Source organism: Ornithorhynchus anatinus, chromosome X5 (genome assembly GCF_004115215.2).
Source record: "Ornithorhynchus anatinus isolate Pmale09 chromosome X5, mOrnAna1.pri.v4, whole genome shotgun sequence".
Taxonomy (NCBI): Eukaryota; Metazoa; Chordata; class Mammalia; order Monotremata; family Ornithorhynchidae; genus Ornithorhynchus; species Ornithorhynchus anatinus.
Window position 1 is genome coordinate 7,670,350 of NC_041753.1, and position 14,741 is coordinate 7,685,090.

General features: G+C 62.6%; 2 protein-coding genes across 2 annotated transcripts; both read right to left on the reverse strand.

Annotated features, from left to right (window-relative positions):
• Positions 1 to 103: 103 nt before the first annotated feature.
• Positions 104 to 4,834, reverse strand: EGFL8 (EGF like domain multiple 8). Its single transcript, XM_029055374.2, is given in 10 exon segments — positions 104 to 551; positions 911 to 1,064; positions 1,509 to 1,588; positions 1,680 to 1,853; positions 2,256 to 2,277; positions 2,279 to 2,352; positions 3,212 to 3,324; positions 3,665 to 3,787; positions 4,460 to 4,597; positions 4,704 to 4,834. Coding segments are annotated over 9 exon segments (888 nt in total). The 5' UTR covers positions 4,561 to 4,597; positions 4,704 to 4,834; the 3' UTR covers positions 104 to 504.
• A 1,197-nt stretch (positions 4,835 to 6,031) lies between these two features.
• Positions 6,032 to 12,106, reverse strand: PPT2 (palmitoyl-protein thioesterase 2; the record flags this gene model as incomplete). Its single annotated transcript, XM_029055568.1, has 8 exons — positions 6,032 to 7,329; positions 8,100 to 8,154; positions 8,347 to 8,431; positions 9,000 to 9,083; positions 9,613 to 9,720; positions 9,984 to 10,079; positions 10,699 to 10,852; positions 11,957 to 12,106. Coding segments are annotated over 8 exons (876 nt in total), but the record flags the coding sequence as incomplete, so codon positions are not given.
• Between the last annotated feature and the right edge of the window lie 2,635 nt (positions 12,107 to 14,741).

Here is a 14,741-nt window from a genome sequence, read left to right on the forward strand (position 1 = left end):
AGTTCCACGTTAGCACGGGGTTCCTCCCCCAATCCTCCTCCCCCCAGGGGTCACAGGACAGTCCAGTCTGGTCTCGTGGCGGGATGAGGGAGAGGCGGGGGAGCCCACGGCAATGGTTTTTATTAATTCGAATAACAAAGTCGGAGAATAAAGCGCAGAAGAGAGCGGGCCTGGGTTTTTTGCGGGGGTGGGGGAGGAAGGAGGGAGTGGTTACAGGCTCCTTCTCCCCGCGAGGCAGGGAAGGCAGCAGTCATATTTGTTGAGCGCTTGGCGTGTGTGGAGTGCTGTACTAAGCGCTTGAACCCAAGCTGCCCGTTCTTCACCTCTTAGGGCCCAAGTCATTTCCGTTTCCACTGTGCCGCCTTATCGGTGTCCACAGCAGCCCAAGGGTCTGGGGACCCAGGCGTCTGGCCCTTACGGGGGTTAGTGGGGTGGAGAGAGGTTGGTATAAATTAGGGTCCAGGAGGTTGGACGCGGAAGCCCAGCACCAGATCAGGTGAGCTTTCATCGGCGATTGAGACCAGGCCCCAAACTGTTGTCCTCACAAGAACCTGTGGGAAGAAGAAATAATGTGGTAATTAAGTGCTTACTAAGTGCCAAACACGGGGGTGTTTACAAGGTAATCAGATTAGACACAATCCCTGTTCTAATGGGGGCTTGCAGGTGAATGGGCTTGATTTTCATTTTCCCAATTTTACAGGTGAAGGGACTTGGTCTAGGCTGCACAGCAGAGGTGGTGGAGCTGGAATTAGAACCTAGGTCCTTTGAACTCCTGGGCCCATGCTCTGTCCTTTAGGCCACGCTGCTTCTCGTGTAGGTGCCCGAGTGCCCGACCCCCACCCACAAACATCCCACACACTCCCCCACCCCCCAAGGCTAGGGCTGCGCCCGGTTTGGGGGAGAGACTCACAGGAGCCCAGCTTCTCCTCCAGGAGCAGCACCTGGTCACTGAGTGAGTCGATGCGGTCCCCGCGGCCCCACAGCTCGGCCACCTGCTCCGGACGCAGCGCCTCGGGGGGTACGGGGAGGACGCCGCGGACCCAGGCCCCTGCCCGAGTTGCCCACTGGAGATGGGGGGGATACAGAGAGCCGAGAGTGAGAGACCACCCCCACACCCCTGCTGCCACCCGGAGGGGTGTGGCGAGGGCCAGTCAGTCACTCAGTGGTATTTACTGAGCACTTACTGTGTGCAAGCACTGTACTAAGAGGACCATATAATGGGCACATTCCCTGCTCACAGCGAGCTTCATTCTGGGTGGCGGGGAGAGGGACATTCACGGAAATAGGTTACAGAGATGGAAGGTAAGTGGTGTGGGGCTGGGAGGGGGGAATAAATAAGGGAGCGAGGAGAGGCGATGCAGAGGGAGTGGGAGAAGAGGAAAGGAGGGCTTAGTCAGGGAAGGCCTCTTGGAGGAGATGGGCCTTCAGTAAGGCTTTGAAGGGAGGGGAGAGGGCAATGGATGGACGGACAGACAGGACCCCTCCTTTCCCAGCCACAGTCCGCTCACCTCCTCCAGCTGCTCGAGGCGGATCCGCAGTTCCCCCATCTCCCGCCTCAGGGCACGCTCGTCCTGCTTGGCCTCCCGCACTGTGGGGGGACGGTGGGGGACGTGGCCTACACGGAGGCCTCGGCGGTTTTGGGGGGAGACCCCCTCATCCCCGCCCTCTGCCGCACTCACCTGCCACACTGAGGATGCTGGGGCTGGGTGAGGGCTCCGGGGGCCCCTCCTCCCGGCAGGTCCGGTCATCCGGCCCTAGGGTCAGCCCCGGCGGGCAGCCGCAGACGAAGCTGCCCCGCGTGTTGAGGCAACGGTGGGAACAGAGGGGGACCCCGGCCCGGCATTCGTCCACATCTGGGTGGGGGGTGGGGGGGCAAGGAGGGAGCGTATAAAGAACCGGGCACCGGGCTCCCCCTTTTTATGGTATTTGTTGGTGCTATGTGCCAGGCACTATAAGCACTGGGGCAGAACCCAGTTAATTGGGTTGGACTCAGTCCAAGTCCCACATAGGCTTAATCCCCTTTTACAGATGAGGGAGGTGAGGCCCAAAGAAGTGAAGTGGGTTGCCCAAGGTCCCACAGCGGACAAGTGGCAGAGCAGGGATTGGAACCCAGGTCCTCGGACTCCAAGGCCCGGGCTCTATCCGCTAGGCCTCGCCGCTTCCCTGAAGGGAGAGGGGTAGGAAGGGGGGCTTGAGGAGGAGAAATTTGGGGACTTGGGGGGGAGGAGATCCCCACCTCCCCAATGCAGACTCACCCACGTGGCAATACTTCCCCCCCCCAGCCGGGGGCACACTGACACTGGCCAGGCCGGGCACAGACCCCTCCGTTTTGACAGGGCTTCGGACAAATGGCTGCAGGAGGCGGTGAGGCGTCAGAGGCGGGCAGAGGCGCTTCACGTTCCCTTTGGACGCTCCCCCCACCCCCGCCATAGTCATAATATTCACCACCATTATTGCAGTATCGGTTATTAAGTGCTTACTAAGTATCAAGCACTGTGCCTTTAAGCACCAGAATAGATACAAGACAATCCGGTCAGACACAGGCCCTGCCCCATTCGGGGCTCCCGGTCTAAGGGGGAGGGAGAACAGGGATTGAATCACCCATTTTACAGAGGGGGAATCTGGGGCACAGAGAGGTTAAGTGACTCACCCAGGATCACACCACCCTCCCCTCACAGTCAACCGTGCACTTGGCTGCATATCCCTTAAGCATTTTGATACTCCCCATAGCCCCACAGCACTTATGTCCATTTTGGTTTTTTCTTAATGGTAAGCACTATTCTTAAGCATTTACTCTGGGCCAGGCACTGTCCTAAACGCTGGGGTAGATTCAAGTTAATTATTCATTCAGTTGTATTTATTGAGCCCTTACTACTACTACTACTAATGATGGTATTTGTTAAGCGCCTACTATGTGCCAAGCACTGTTCTAAGCACTGGGGGGATACAAGGTGATCAGGTTGTCGCACGTGAGGCTCACCATCTTAATCCCCATTTTTACAGACGAGGGAACTGAGGCCCAGAGAAGTGAAGTGACTTGCCCAAAGTCACACAGCTGACAAGTGGCGGAGCCAGCATTAGAACCCACGACCTCTGATTCCCGGGCCTGGGCTGCGTTGGCTGGGCCACGTTGCTTCTTGCTGTGTGTGTCGTTCCCCCCGCGCCCCACCTCGCAGCTCGCAACCCGCAGCCCTCCCATGGGGTCACGCACCTTCCTCGCAGGTCAGCGCCCCTGGGTGCCGCTTCTTCCAGCCCTGACAGCACACGGCGTGAGTCTGCAGCACCTCCCGTCGAACTTCCCGCCACGCCACGCGGTAGGTGGTCCTGGGGACGGCATTCGTTCATTTCGTTCATCCGATCGTACTTACTGAGTGCTCACCGCGTGCAGACCACTATACTTAGCGCTTGGGAAGGTACAATAGGACAACAGACACGTCCCCTGCCCACAGCGAGTTTACGGTCTAGAGGAGGGGAGACAGACATCGATTCAGATCAACAAATGACAGGTAGGGACCTAAGTGCTGAGGGGCTGGCAAGGGGGAAGACTCAAGGGAGCGAGTCAGGGCGACGCAGGAGGGAGCGGGAGAAGAGGAAAGGAGGGGCTCGGTCTGGGGGGGGGCCCGCGTCTCCGGTCCCCTCCCCCGGCCCGGCCCCGTGTCCCCACCTGTAGGTGCTGCAGACGCGCCGCCCTGCGCACAGGGTCAGGTAGGGCTTGTACACGGGCTGACTGTACGACTCGTTGTAGTGGAGTGGGACCCGCAGGGACTGAGTGGAACACACCCCCTGTCTAGGAGGAAATGGGGAGGGAGCAGGGAGCAGGCCCCCGGCGCCCCCGGGAGCCTCGGGCGGCGGGGATCGCTAGCCACCCGGCCCCTTCCATCAGACTCCTCGGGGAGCCCTCTGGGGAGGCCCATCTCCGGCACAGTACTCACTCGACGCCTCACCCCCTCCAGAACACGAGGTCAGGGCCTGCCCTCTCTAGGACACGTGGTGAGGCCTCCCCCACCTCTTGAACAGGTGATGAGCCCCCCTCCGTCCCCCGCCTCCTCTAGAACACGTGTTCAGGGCCTGCCCCCCACTAGAACAGGTGATGAGGCCCTGCCCCCTCCGGAACCCGTGGTCAGCTCCTACCCTCTTTAGGACACTTGGTGAGGCCTCACCCTCTCCGAGACACCTGGTGAGGTCCCGCCCCCATCTCTAGAACAGGTGATGACCACCCCCCCACCCGGGACTCCTCTAGACCACGTGGTCAGGTCCCACCGCCCCGTCCCCCGTCCCCCCCCCCAGAACAGGTGTGAGGCCCCGCTCCCTCCAGAACCCGTGGTCAGGTCAGGTCTTTAGGACACGTGGCGAGGCCTAACCCTCTCCGGGACACCTGGCGAGGTCCCACCCCCACCAGAACAGGTGATGAGGCCCCGCCCGTCCGAGCCCCCTCCCATCCCCACCCCCCGGTTGTCACCTGTGTTGGCGGGGGTCCCCGCGGACCCCCGGGGCTCCGACCAGCAGCAACAGCAGCAGTGGCGACAGCAGGAGCGACGGGCTCAGCGCCGCTCGGGCCATGGACCCCCGCCCGGCCCGACCCCTGGGGCCGGCAGCCCTGCGGGGATGGGGCGGGGGTAGCGGGGGGCTAGCGGCCCTCATTCCATCCCCCCCCACCGCACCGACCCCCTCCCACCCCCGCCCCCTCCCCGTCCCTCACCCACCTTGAAACCTGGAAACAGTGTCCGGGCCCGGCTGTCTCCGTCTCTGGGTCTGTGACCCCGGGGCTGGGGCAAGCAGGACTGGGGCAAGCTGAGCCCGGGATACCTCGCAGACGAGACGGTGGAGGCGGGTCCCCGCTGACGGCGGGGGCGGGGGGCGAGGGGTAGGAGGCGGGGGGCGGCCGCCGCCCCTAGCCCAGCCCGGCCCCCCGGCCCGCACTCCCCGATCTCTCTTCTCCTCCCCCAACCCCGCTAGCCCCCTCCCTCCATTCGTCTTTCCCCTTTGACCCCCAGGACGCGGGATGGGGAAGGGGGAGACTAGGGAGAAGGGAGAGATGTGAGAGGGATGGGGTGGGGGCCAGCTTGGGGGATGGGCCCCAGAGCCGGCCCGGGGAGGCAGGGGAAAAACCCACGTCAATCTGGTCAATCCGGCGTCTCTGCCCCCAGTGGCATTTAGGTCGGGGGGCGGCGGGTGGTGAATGAGGGCAGCGTCTCCCCGCGCCCCCGGTCTCGGCCGGGGCCGGCTGGCACACAGGGCCCCCATTGTCCCGCCGGAATTCCATCCCTGGGGGATGAGGACGCCCATTGTCACCCCCACCCCCGGCCCGGCCTGGCAAAGACCGCGGGGGCCCGGGCCCCTGACCCACGGTCCCCCGCCTCCTTCCCCGCTCCCCGGCCCGACCCGGGCACCACATTCCCCATGAGACCACCCCGCCCCGGGGGTCCTGGTTCCCAACCCCGCTGTCCCTCCACAATAGACCCAGGCGTCCAGGTTCCCCCAGCTCTGCCCCTAGGCTCCCCGGTTCTCAGGAGCTGGACAGGAAGGGAATTGTCCTCAACAGGAAAATGCCCAGAGAGAATCAGGAACCTGAACAAACGGGCATTGAGAGGCCGGAAACCTTAGGTCTGGGCCCGGGCCCTGGGCCCGGCGCCCCCCGCCCCCCGCCCCAACCCCCAGCTCCCTACCCTGGCCAGGATCCACATACCCTGCTCCCCTCAGGGCCACACCCGAAGCACCCCCCCCTTGCCCACTCCCTCACGGACCCCCCCACACTCTTCCGATACCCGACATCCCCCTCAGGACTCCGTCCAGGAAGCCCAACTCGGGTTCCCATTCCCCCCGACATCCTGCTCCCATTGGGATCCTAATCACCCATCCTGGCTACCTAATCGGGATCCCCTGCCTCCCACATCCCTCTCTGCCTTCAGGGTCACAGCATTTCGGTCGGTCACACTGTCAGTTGACAGTCACACTGCCAGTCATACGGTCAGCCGTCGGCCCTATCCCCTTCCGGCTACTTCCCCGTAACACACAGTGACCCAGCCGGGCACAGAGTAAACGGGAACCAACTTTATTTCCATAAACACAGTGTGGCCTAGTGGAAAGAGCCCGGGACCGGGAGTCAGGAGACGTCGGTCCGTAGCCCAGCTCTGCCACTGCCCTGCTGGGTCACCTGGGCCAAGTCGCTTGGGCCTCAGTCTCCTCCTCTGTACAGTGGGGATAAAATTACAGCTCTCTCCCTCCCTTTTAGGCTACGAGCCCCAAACGGGAGAGGAACTGCATCCCACCTGATTATCTTGAAATGACTCCAATGCTTAGCACAGTGCTTGGCACGTAGGAAGTGCTTAATAAATACCATCGTTCTTATACAGGAACTGCGATTGGGCCCAGAGGGACCAGGCACTCTCCCCTGCCCTCACCCCCATCCCCTTGTATGGGTGGAGGGTCCAAGGTGAGCTGGGAAGGGGTGAGACCCCAACACTGATGGTGGTGAAAGTGGGGGGGACGGGGGTGGAGATGGGGGACAGCTCAAACCTGAGATGGGCCACGCCGGCCTCGGGCACGACTAACGGACTTCTCGCTCATAACGGGGGCCTGAGCGGGGCCCAACACTGACACCCCTCACAGCAGGCTCCCACCCGGGCCCCCCCCAAAATCTTCCAAACTCCGGACTGGGGGAGCTGGGTTCTGGGGTGTGGGGTGACGGGGAAGGGCAGGACTTGGGGACTCACGTACTTGGGGAACGGGAGATAAAAACATCCTGAGTCATCCTGATGGGGGTCGGGCCCTTCCCTCCCTCCTCGCCGTCGGGCCCCCCAACCCCTCAGGGTAGGGGCCGGCAGCAGCTGCCAGAGTGATAAAATTCCGATCTCGGGGGGGGGGGGGGGGGGGGGGGGGGGCAGAGGGAGGGCACGGCCCAGAGGGCGAGGGGCAGAAATGGGGTTCTGGGGATAGTTGTGGGGTTAGGGGTGGGGGGGGTGTTAGCTACATTCGCAGAACTGGGGAGCCCTGAAAGGGGAAGGAGGGGAAATGTCAGACACTTGAGAGTCGGGTCCGAGGATGAGGTGACTGGGGAGGAGCCCTGGTTTGGGGGCCCCCCGGATTGGGGGGAGGAGAGGGGAGCTCCGAAAGAGCCAGGACTCAGAGAGGCCCCCACCGGCTGGTAGGAGGAGGCCGAAGGGAATAGATGGGGGGGGCGGAGTCTCAGGAGAGCCAGGGGGCGATGCAGGTGTCGTATAGAGTGCGGTTGGAATGCCAGGCCGTGTGAGGGATGCCCGTGGCCGGGCAGGGGATGATGGCTCCCCGGGCCGCCAGGGTCTTCAGGCCGAAGGAATCCCGGAGGTACACCTGCGGAAGGTGCGGAGAGATGTGGATGGAGGGGAGAGACGCGGGTGGGGAAGACAGGCCCGGGGCAGAGGGTCGCTCCCAAGCACTTACTACAGTTCTATGTTGCGGTTACTGAATAAATACCACTGATCGATCGACAGTGGGGAGAGACACGGGTGGAGAGAAAGGACGGGGCACGGGGTACTTTTTACGGGGTACTTTCCCAAATGCTTTGTACAGTGCTCCGACACGGTAAGCACTTCATAAATACCACTGACGGATCCACAGTCGGAGAGAGACTGGGCGGAGAGATGAGTTGGGGCACAGGGTACTTTCTCAAGTTTTTAGTACAATTCTCTGACATGAAAGCGCTCAATAAATGGTAACCCCCTATTCTAGACTGTAAGCTCATCCTGGGCAGAAAATGTATCTCCTTATTGTGGTTTGGCACTCTCCCAAGTGCTTAGTACAGCGCTCTGCATACAATAAGTGCTCAACCAATATGACTGACTGAATGAATGAATACCACTGATTGATTTGAAGAGGGTGGAGAGACATGAATAGAGAGACTGGCCCGGAACAGGGGGCAGAGACACAGGTGGGAGGGTGGAGGGATGCCGGGGGAGGGGAAGACAGATGGTGGGTGAGGGGCAGTGGGGGTATTTGCCCAGGACCCTTCAGTTTTGGGTGGAGGAGAGGGTAACTTGGGCGAGCCCATGCTTGGGGAGCTGGGGCAGGATGATCACAGGGAAGGGGAGCCTGGGGCAATCAGGGATTCGGGAGGCTCTCACCAGCTGATCCTCCATGTCCAGAACGGTCTCGTTCGCGTCGTAGAAGCCGAAGAAGCTACGGGGACAAGGCGGACCGGGGTGAGGAGGGGGGACCCGATGGGAAGGGGAGGGAGATTCGCGTCGGATGCCTCCCTCCTCCTTCCCGTCCCTCCCCTCCTGTCCTCCCCTGCCTCCCAACACCAGACCCGCCTCCCTCTCTCCTCCCGGTGTACCCCCCCCCCCGGCCGGCCCTCCCGCCAGCCCCCACCTGGACTGCCAGGGTGTGATGACGCCATCGTCAGGTCCCCCAATCAGCACCAGCCGCTTCACGCGCAGAAAATTCTTCCGCCACACTGCCGGGCCCGGGGACCGTACGGGGGTATGGGGTGGAAGGGGGAGGAAGATGCAGAGTGAGTCACGGAATTGGGGCTGGGGGAGGAGCATGTGCCCTAACCTTGGCCCCTATCCCCCTCACCCCATTACCAGCCAGCACATTTCGCTCCTCTAACGCCAACCTACCGCTGTATCTCAATCTCGTCTATCTCGCCGCTGACCTCTCGCCCTCAGACAGAAGGGAGAGGGAGCCAGGGAAAAGAGGGCTTAATCAGCACAGCCCAGTGGGAAGAGTCCGGGCCTGGGAGGCAGAGGACCCGGGTTCTAGTCCTGGCTCTGCCACTTGTCTGCTGTGTGACTTTGGGCAAGTCGCTTCACTTCTCTGTGCTTCAATTTCCTCATCCAAACTGGGGATTCAATGCCTGTCCTCCCTTCTCCTTAGACCGAGCCCCATGTGAGACCTGATGAGCTTAGATCTACCCCAGTGCTCAGTACAGTGCCTGGCGCAGAGTAAGCTCTTAAAGTCCATTTTTGAAAAAGGAAAAAAGGCTGGTAGGCGGGGGGGGGGAGGTGGACGGTGCCACTCACCGGTGGCATTGGGGTGGTCTCTCTCCCCGTTGATCAGGGCCAGAAAGCTGCTGGCGTTGAGGTACAGGTCAGAGTGGTGAGGATCTGAGGAAGGGACAGACGGAGAGACAGTCAGAGAGACAGGCAGACGGCAGGCAGGCTGACAGAGAGAAGGCGGGCCGGCAGACCGACAGACAGAGAGCGGCCCAGCTAGCAGACGGGCAGATAGAGAAAGCAGTGTCGCTAGGTGGAAAGAACCCGGGCTTGGGAGTCAGAGGACGTGAGTTCTAATCCCAGCTCTGCCACTTGTCTGCGGTGTGACCCTGGGCAAGACGCTTAACTTCTCTGTGTCTCAGTGACCCCATCTGTAAAATGGGGATTAAGTCTGTGAGCGCCACGTAGGACAACCTGATTACCTTGTATCTACCCCAGCACTTGGAACTGTAACAGTGCTTGGCACACAGTAAGCGCTGAACAGATACTATAATTATTATTATTATAGAGAGCAGGCTGGCCAGCAGACAGAGAGAGAGCAGGTCGGCAGGCAGACGGACAGAGAGACAGGGAGCAGGCCGTCCGTCCGTCCAGCTGGCAGGCAGGGTGGGCGTGAGTCGGCCGCTGTGGCTTGACCCACCGTGCCAGTAGTTGCAGATGGAGAACTCCTGCCCCCAGGGGCTGTAGCAGATGCGATACAAGTTCGACCTCATGGATGTGGGAAACAGCCACTTGAGGTAATCCGTGTCTGGGGAGAGAGCGCAGGGAGGAGGGGAGGGATGGAGGGGCTGGGGGGCGGCGGAGGGGCCAGAGGGGGTGGAGCAGTTGCGGGGGTGGGAGTCGGGGGGAAGGGTGGGCGGGTGTGCGGGTTTTGGCTTTGCCCCTCGGGGGTCTGGCGACCCGTCTCAGCTCCTCCCCCCGTCGCCCTCCCCTCCTTCTCCTCCCCCTCCCCCCCGCCACGGCTCCCCTCCCGAACCCCCGGCATCCCGCTTCCCCGGCCCGCACACTCACCCCCGTACTGGCCCATCTGCGGGGAGGAGAGGGAGATGAAGGTATCGACGTTGTGGTCGTCCATGACGGAGAGAAGGGCTCGGCACACCAGGCCCCCTGTGGAGGGGGACGCGGACCGCCGGACGGACGCCGCGATGAGAAGGGAGCTGGTTAGACTTCGGGAAGGACTTCCTAACTCGGGGCCGGGGTGAGGGGAAGGGATGGGACACAGGGAGAGAAACTGGGGGTGTATCCTTACGTAGATATTCTTATACTCTATTTCTCCTATCCTAATTGTCTGTCTCCAGCTGTAGACTCTGAGCTCCCTCTGCTGTATTCAATCAGTCGAACGTATTTATCGACAGTTTACTTGTGTGCAGGAGCACTGTACTAAGCACTTGGGAGAGTGCAATACAGCGGAGTCGGGAGACACGTTCCATGGCCACGACGAGCTCACAGTCTAGAGACCTGGGTTCCAATCCCAGCTCTGCCCCTTAACTGCCGAGTGTCCTCGGGCAAGTCACTTCAGTTCTCTGGGCCTCAGTTCCCTCATCTGTCAAATGGGGATGAAGACCGTGAGCTCCACGTGGGAAAGGGACTGTGTCCAACCTGATTAGCTCCTATGTACCCCAGCGCTTAGGACAGTACCCGGCACATTTTTAAGAGTCGGAGAGGACGACCCGGACGCGGAGGTCAGCGGTCAGAGAGGAGGGAGCGGGGGGGGGGGGGGTCATACCCTGGGAGTAACAGATGAGGTGGACGCCGCAGGGGGCCTGCTCCATGATGGGGGCCACGGCCGCCCGGAAGCCCTGGACTTGCTCCCACAGCGGCCGCAGGCTCTCGCTGCCGTCGAAGAGATCCAGCACCGTCACCGGGGTCCCGGGGTGAGTCTGTGCCGGACACGGCCCGGGGAGGGAATGTCAGAAACCCCTGGGCCCATCTCTGTGGTCAGGGGGCTCGGTCCCACGGCACGGCCCACCAGGGGATCACCCCAGGTCCACGCCTGATCGGTAGCCCCGTCGCCTCACAGGCGTCCGGGATTCCGGTTGGCCCGACGTGGCAGCCCCCGCCTCACGGCCGAGGGGGTCCTTCCCCTCTGCCGGCCTAGCTTGGCCCGGGCCCCCGGCCGTCGGTCGGCCCGCTTGGCGTTCTCAGCCCTTCCCCCACCACCCTCTGACCGCCTCAGGAAGGCCGGGACCGGCCCCCTCCCCAACCCCGTCGCCCTGCCCGGCGGCACTCGGAGATGGGGTCACATCACTCGGCTACAGCCTCCTTTTCCGGGGCGAGGTGAGAGAAGCTGCCCAGATGGGCTCAAAGTTGCCCTCGGGAGCTGGGCCCCGGGGAGGGGGAGAAGAGCCACGCAGATCCAACCGTACCGCTGGACCCGACCACCTCTGAGGGAAGAGGGGTGATGGGCGACGGCCAGGATCGCCAGGCCCCGCTGCCCACAGGGGAAGGGGGGAAACGGGAGACGGGTCCAGCACCGACCCAACTTCTCGCGCGAGTCTCGGGCCTGCTAGGATGCCAGGCCCTGCTGTCCACAAGAGAAGAAGGGTGTCGGGAGACTGGTCGCGCACTGACCCTTCTGAAGAGTCTCAGGCCTGCCAGGATGCCAGGCCTGACCCTTCTTCTGAAGAGTCTCAGGCCTGCCAGGATGCCAGGCCCTGCTGCCCAGGGGTGGAGCCCGGGGGGTGGGAGGGTGCTTGCCGAATTGTACTTTGCAAGCGCTTAGTACAGTGCTCTGCAAACAGTAAGCGCTCAAGAAATACGACTGGACGAATGAATTCCCCCGTGACCCCCAAAGAGTTTAGGTGGACGGAGGAGTCCCGCCGCTGGCCGACGGGGAGGGGGACCCGGAGTCGGCCTCCCTTTCCCGGGCACCTCTGGGACAACGGTGGGGTGACGGGCCCCCCGTTCGCCATCCTCCCCCTCCCCTGGGGGCTCCGAAACCTGCCTCCTTCCCTCCCCCCGACCCCAGCCCCGCCTCCCCCGACCTGGTTGATAAAGTCCAGCAAGTGGCGGAAGGTGGAGGAGCTGTCGAAGAGGCCGTGCACCACAATGACCGGCTTGTAGGGGTCGGCGGCGGGGGGTCCGGGAGCCAGGGGCAGCAATAGCAGCAGCAGCAGCAGCAGCAGCGGCGGCGACCCCGGGGGGGTCGCGGGGCTCCGGGCCCGGGGCCCCCCCATGCTCCGGCCTGGGGTGGGGGAGGGAGGCGGAGGAGCTGGCACCCGCGGATCCCCCTCCCCCCGGACAGCCGGCAGCCCCCGCCCCCCTTCCCAGGACAGTCCGACCCGCCCGGATCTGACTCTAACTTTTCCGCAGCCTCCTGGGGGAGGGGTCCCTCGGCTCCTCGCTCCGGGGGCGTCGAGGCCCGGCTCCCCCTCCCCAGCCGGCCGTGCAGTCCGAGCTCCCCGCAGCGGGCCCCCTCCCACGGTGCACGGCTCGGGGCTGGCAGCCCCCGCCCCCTTGCCTGGGTCCGCCAATGCCGCTCCGCCCCTTCGGCTCTTCCCCCCCCCCGGCCCGAGCCCGGCGGGAGGGGGGAGGGGGGGCAGAAAGGGAGGGACGGGAAGGGGACGGGCCGGAGGGAGGGAGGGGAGGGAGGGGGGGGGGGGGGGGGGGAGGAGCGAGTGCGCGTGCGCGGGGAGCGGGCCCGGCGGGGAGGGGAGAGAAGGGAGGGGGGGAGGGGAGCTGGGCGGCCGTCACGTCCGGGGCTCTCCCTGGCAACCGCGCGGGCGTCCCTAGCAACGGGGGCGGGGCCGGAAGGTTCCATTCCAGGGGAGAAGGCGGTGGAACGGCCCACTTGCGGCAGGGAAGGGGGGGGGAAATAGGAATTATAACAATAATGTCGGTATTCTTTAAGCGCTTACTATGTGCCAAGCACTGTTCTAAGCGCTGGGGCATCCACGGTCATCAGGTGGTCCCCCGGGGGGCTCACAGGCTTCATCCTCATTTTACAGAGGAGGGAACTGAGGCACGGAGAAGTGAAGTGACCGGCCCAAGGTGACCCAGCTGAGCCGCGGCGGAGCCGGGATCAGAACCCACGACCTCTGACTCCCAAGCCCGGGCTCCGTCCACTGAGCCGCGCTGCTTCTCTATAAGAGTGTTGGTATTGGTTAAGCGCTTACTATGTGCCGAGCGCCGATCGAAGGGCTGGGGTAGGTACGAGGTAATGAGGTTGTCCCACGTGGGGCTCACAGTCTCCATCCCCATTTGACAGATGAGGTCACTGAGGCCCAGAGAAGTGAAGTGACTTGCCCAAGGTCACCCAGCTGACAAGGGAAACGGAGCCAGCCCATCGCCATCGTCCTCCAGCCCCCTCCCGGGTCCCAGGGCTCGTCCCGCTCCCCAGCCCCGTCCCCCTGCATCCTCTTCTTCCCCCCCCCCCCCCGGTTTCTACTCCCTCCCCGCCCCTTCGCCCCCCAAAGTCTCCCCTTCTACGATGCGAAAAGCTCGGAGCCCTCAGGGGGAGGGGAGGGAGCGGAGGGCAGGACGCCTGGGTTCCCTCTGCCTTAAAATAAAGAAAAAAAAAGGGGTGGCGGAGAAGAGTAGACCCTGAGCCCGGTGTGGGGAAGGACCGTCTCTCTCTATTGCTGTATTGTACGTTCCGAGCGCTTAGTCCGGTGCCCTGCACACGGTAAGCGCTCAATAAATACGACTTAATGAATGAATGGAAAAGGACGAGCCACTACTGTGGTCCCCCCCCCCCAAGCGCTTAGTACAGTGCTCTGCACACTGCTTAGAAATACAAATATTAATAATAATAATAAACACCATTGATTGCGGGGGGGAGGAGCGGACAGCCCTCAAACGGTGGTGTGGAGCGCCCACTGCGCACTGTACTAAGCGCTCGGGGAGTACCGTACAGAGCATTGCGCTGCGCGGTTGGGAGAGGCCAACGTAAGGGAGTTGGTGGGGACTTTCCCACGGCGCCGGGGTCCCCACCCCCCGGCCCGTGACCTTCCCGGTGACCCCCCGCTCCGGGCTGGGCGTCTTACACCTCTCCTCGGGCTTCGAGGGCCTGTTAAGAGTCTCTCCAGCGGGCGGGCTTGGAGCCGGGCCTCGAGGCTCCTTCCCCGGCGTCCCCGCTTTCATCCCCTTTCATCCCCCGCCCCGCCGGGTCCCCGGCGTCCTGCCTCGGGGCTCCCCGAGCCGTGGCGCCCCGCCAGATAATTATGCCTGGCCATTACCGTCCAGTCTCCCCCTCTAAGCTCCTCGTGGGCAGGGAACGTGCCCACCCACCTCTGGCCCACGTCCTGCCTCTGGCCTGCAACGCCCTCCTTTATCATATCCTGCAGACACTTACTTTTCCTCCACAAAAGTCTTTTTGAAGGCCCGTCTCCTCCAAGAGGGCTTCCCTGACAAGGCGCCCCCGCTTCCTCTTCTCCCTCCCGGCCACGTCACCCTGACCCGCTCCCTTTATTCATCCCCTGCTCCCGGCCCCACAGCATTTATGACCATGCCTGTCATTTATTTATTTCCATTCATGTCCATCTCCCCCTCTAGACTCACTGCTCTTTGTGGGAAAGGAATGTGCTGGTTTATTGTTGTTCTGTCCTCTTCCAAGCGCTTAATCCAGTCATCTGCACACACTAAGCACTCATTAAATACAAGTGACTAACTGACTCTCCCAAGCACTTAGGACAGTGCTCTGCACACAGTAAGCACTCGAGAAATACGACTGACCAACCGACTGACTCTCCCAAGAGCTTAGTACAGTGCTCTGCACACGGTAAGCGCTCGATAAATACCGTCGATCGACTGATCTGTCAGTTATTTATG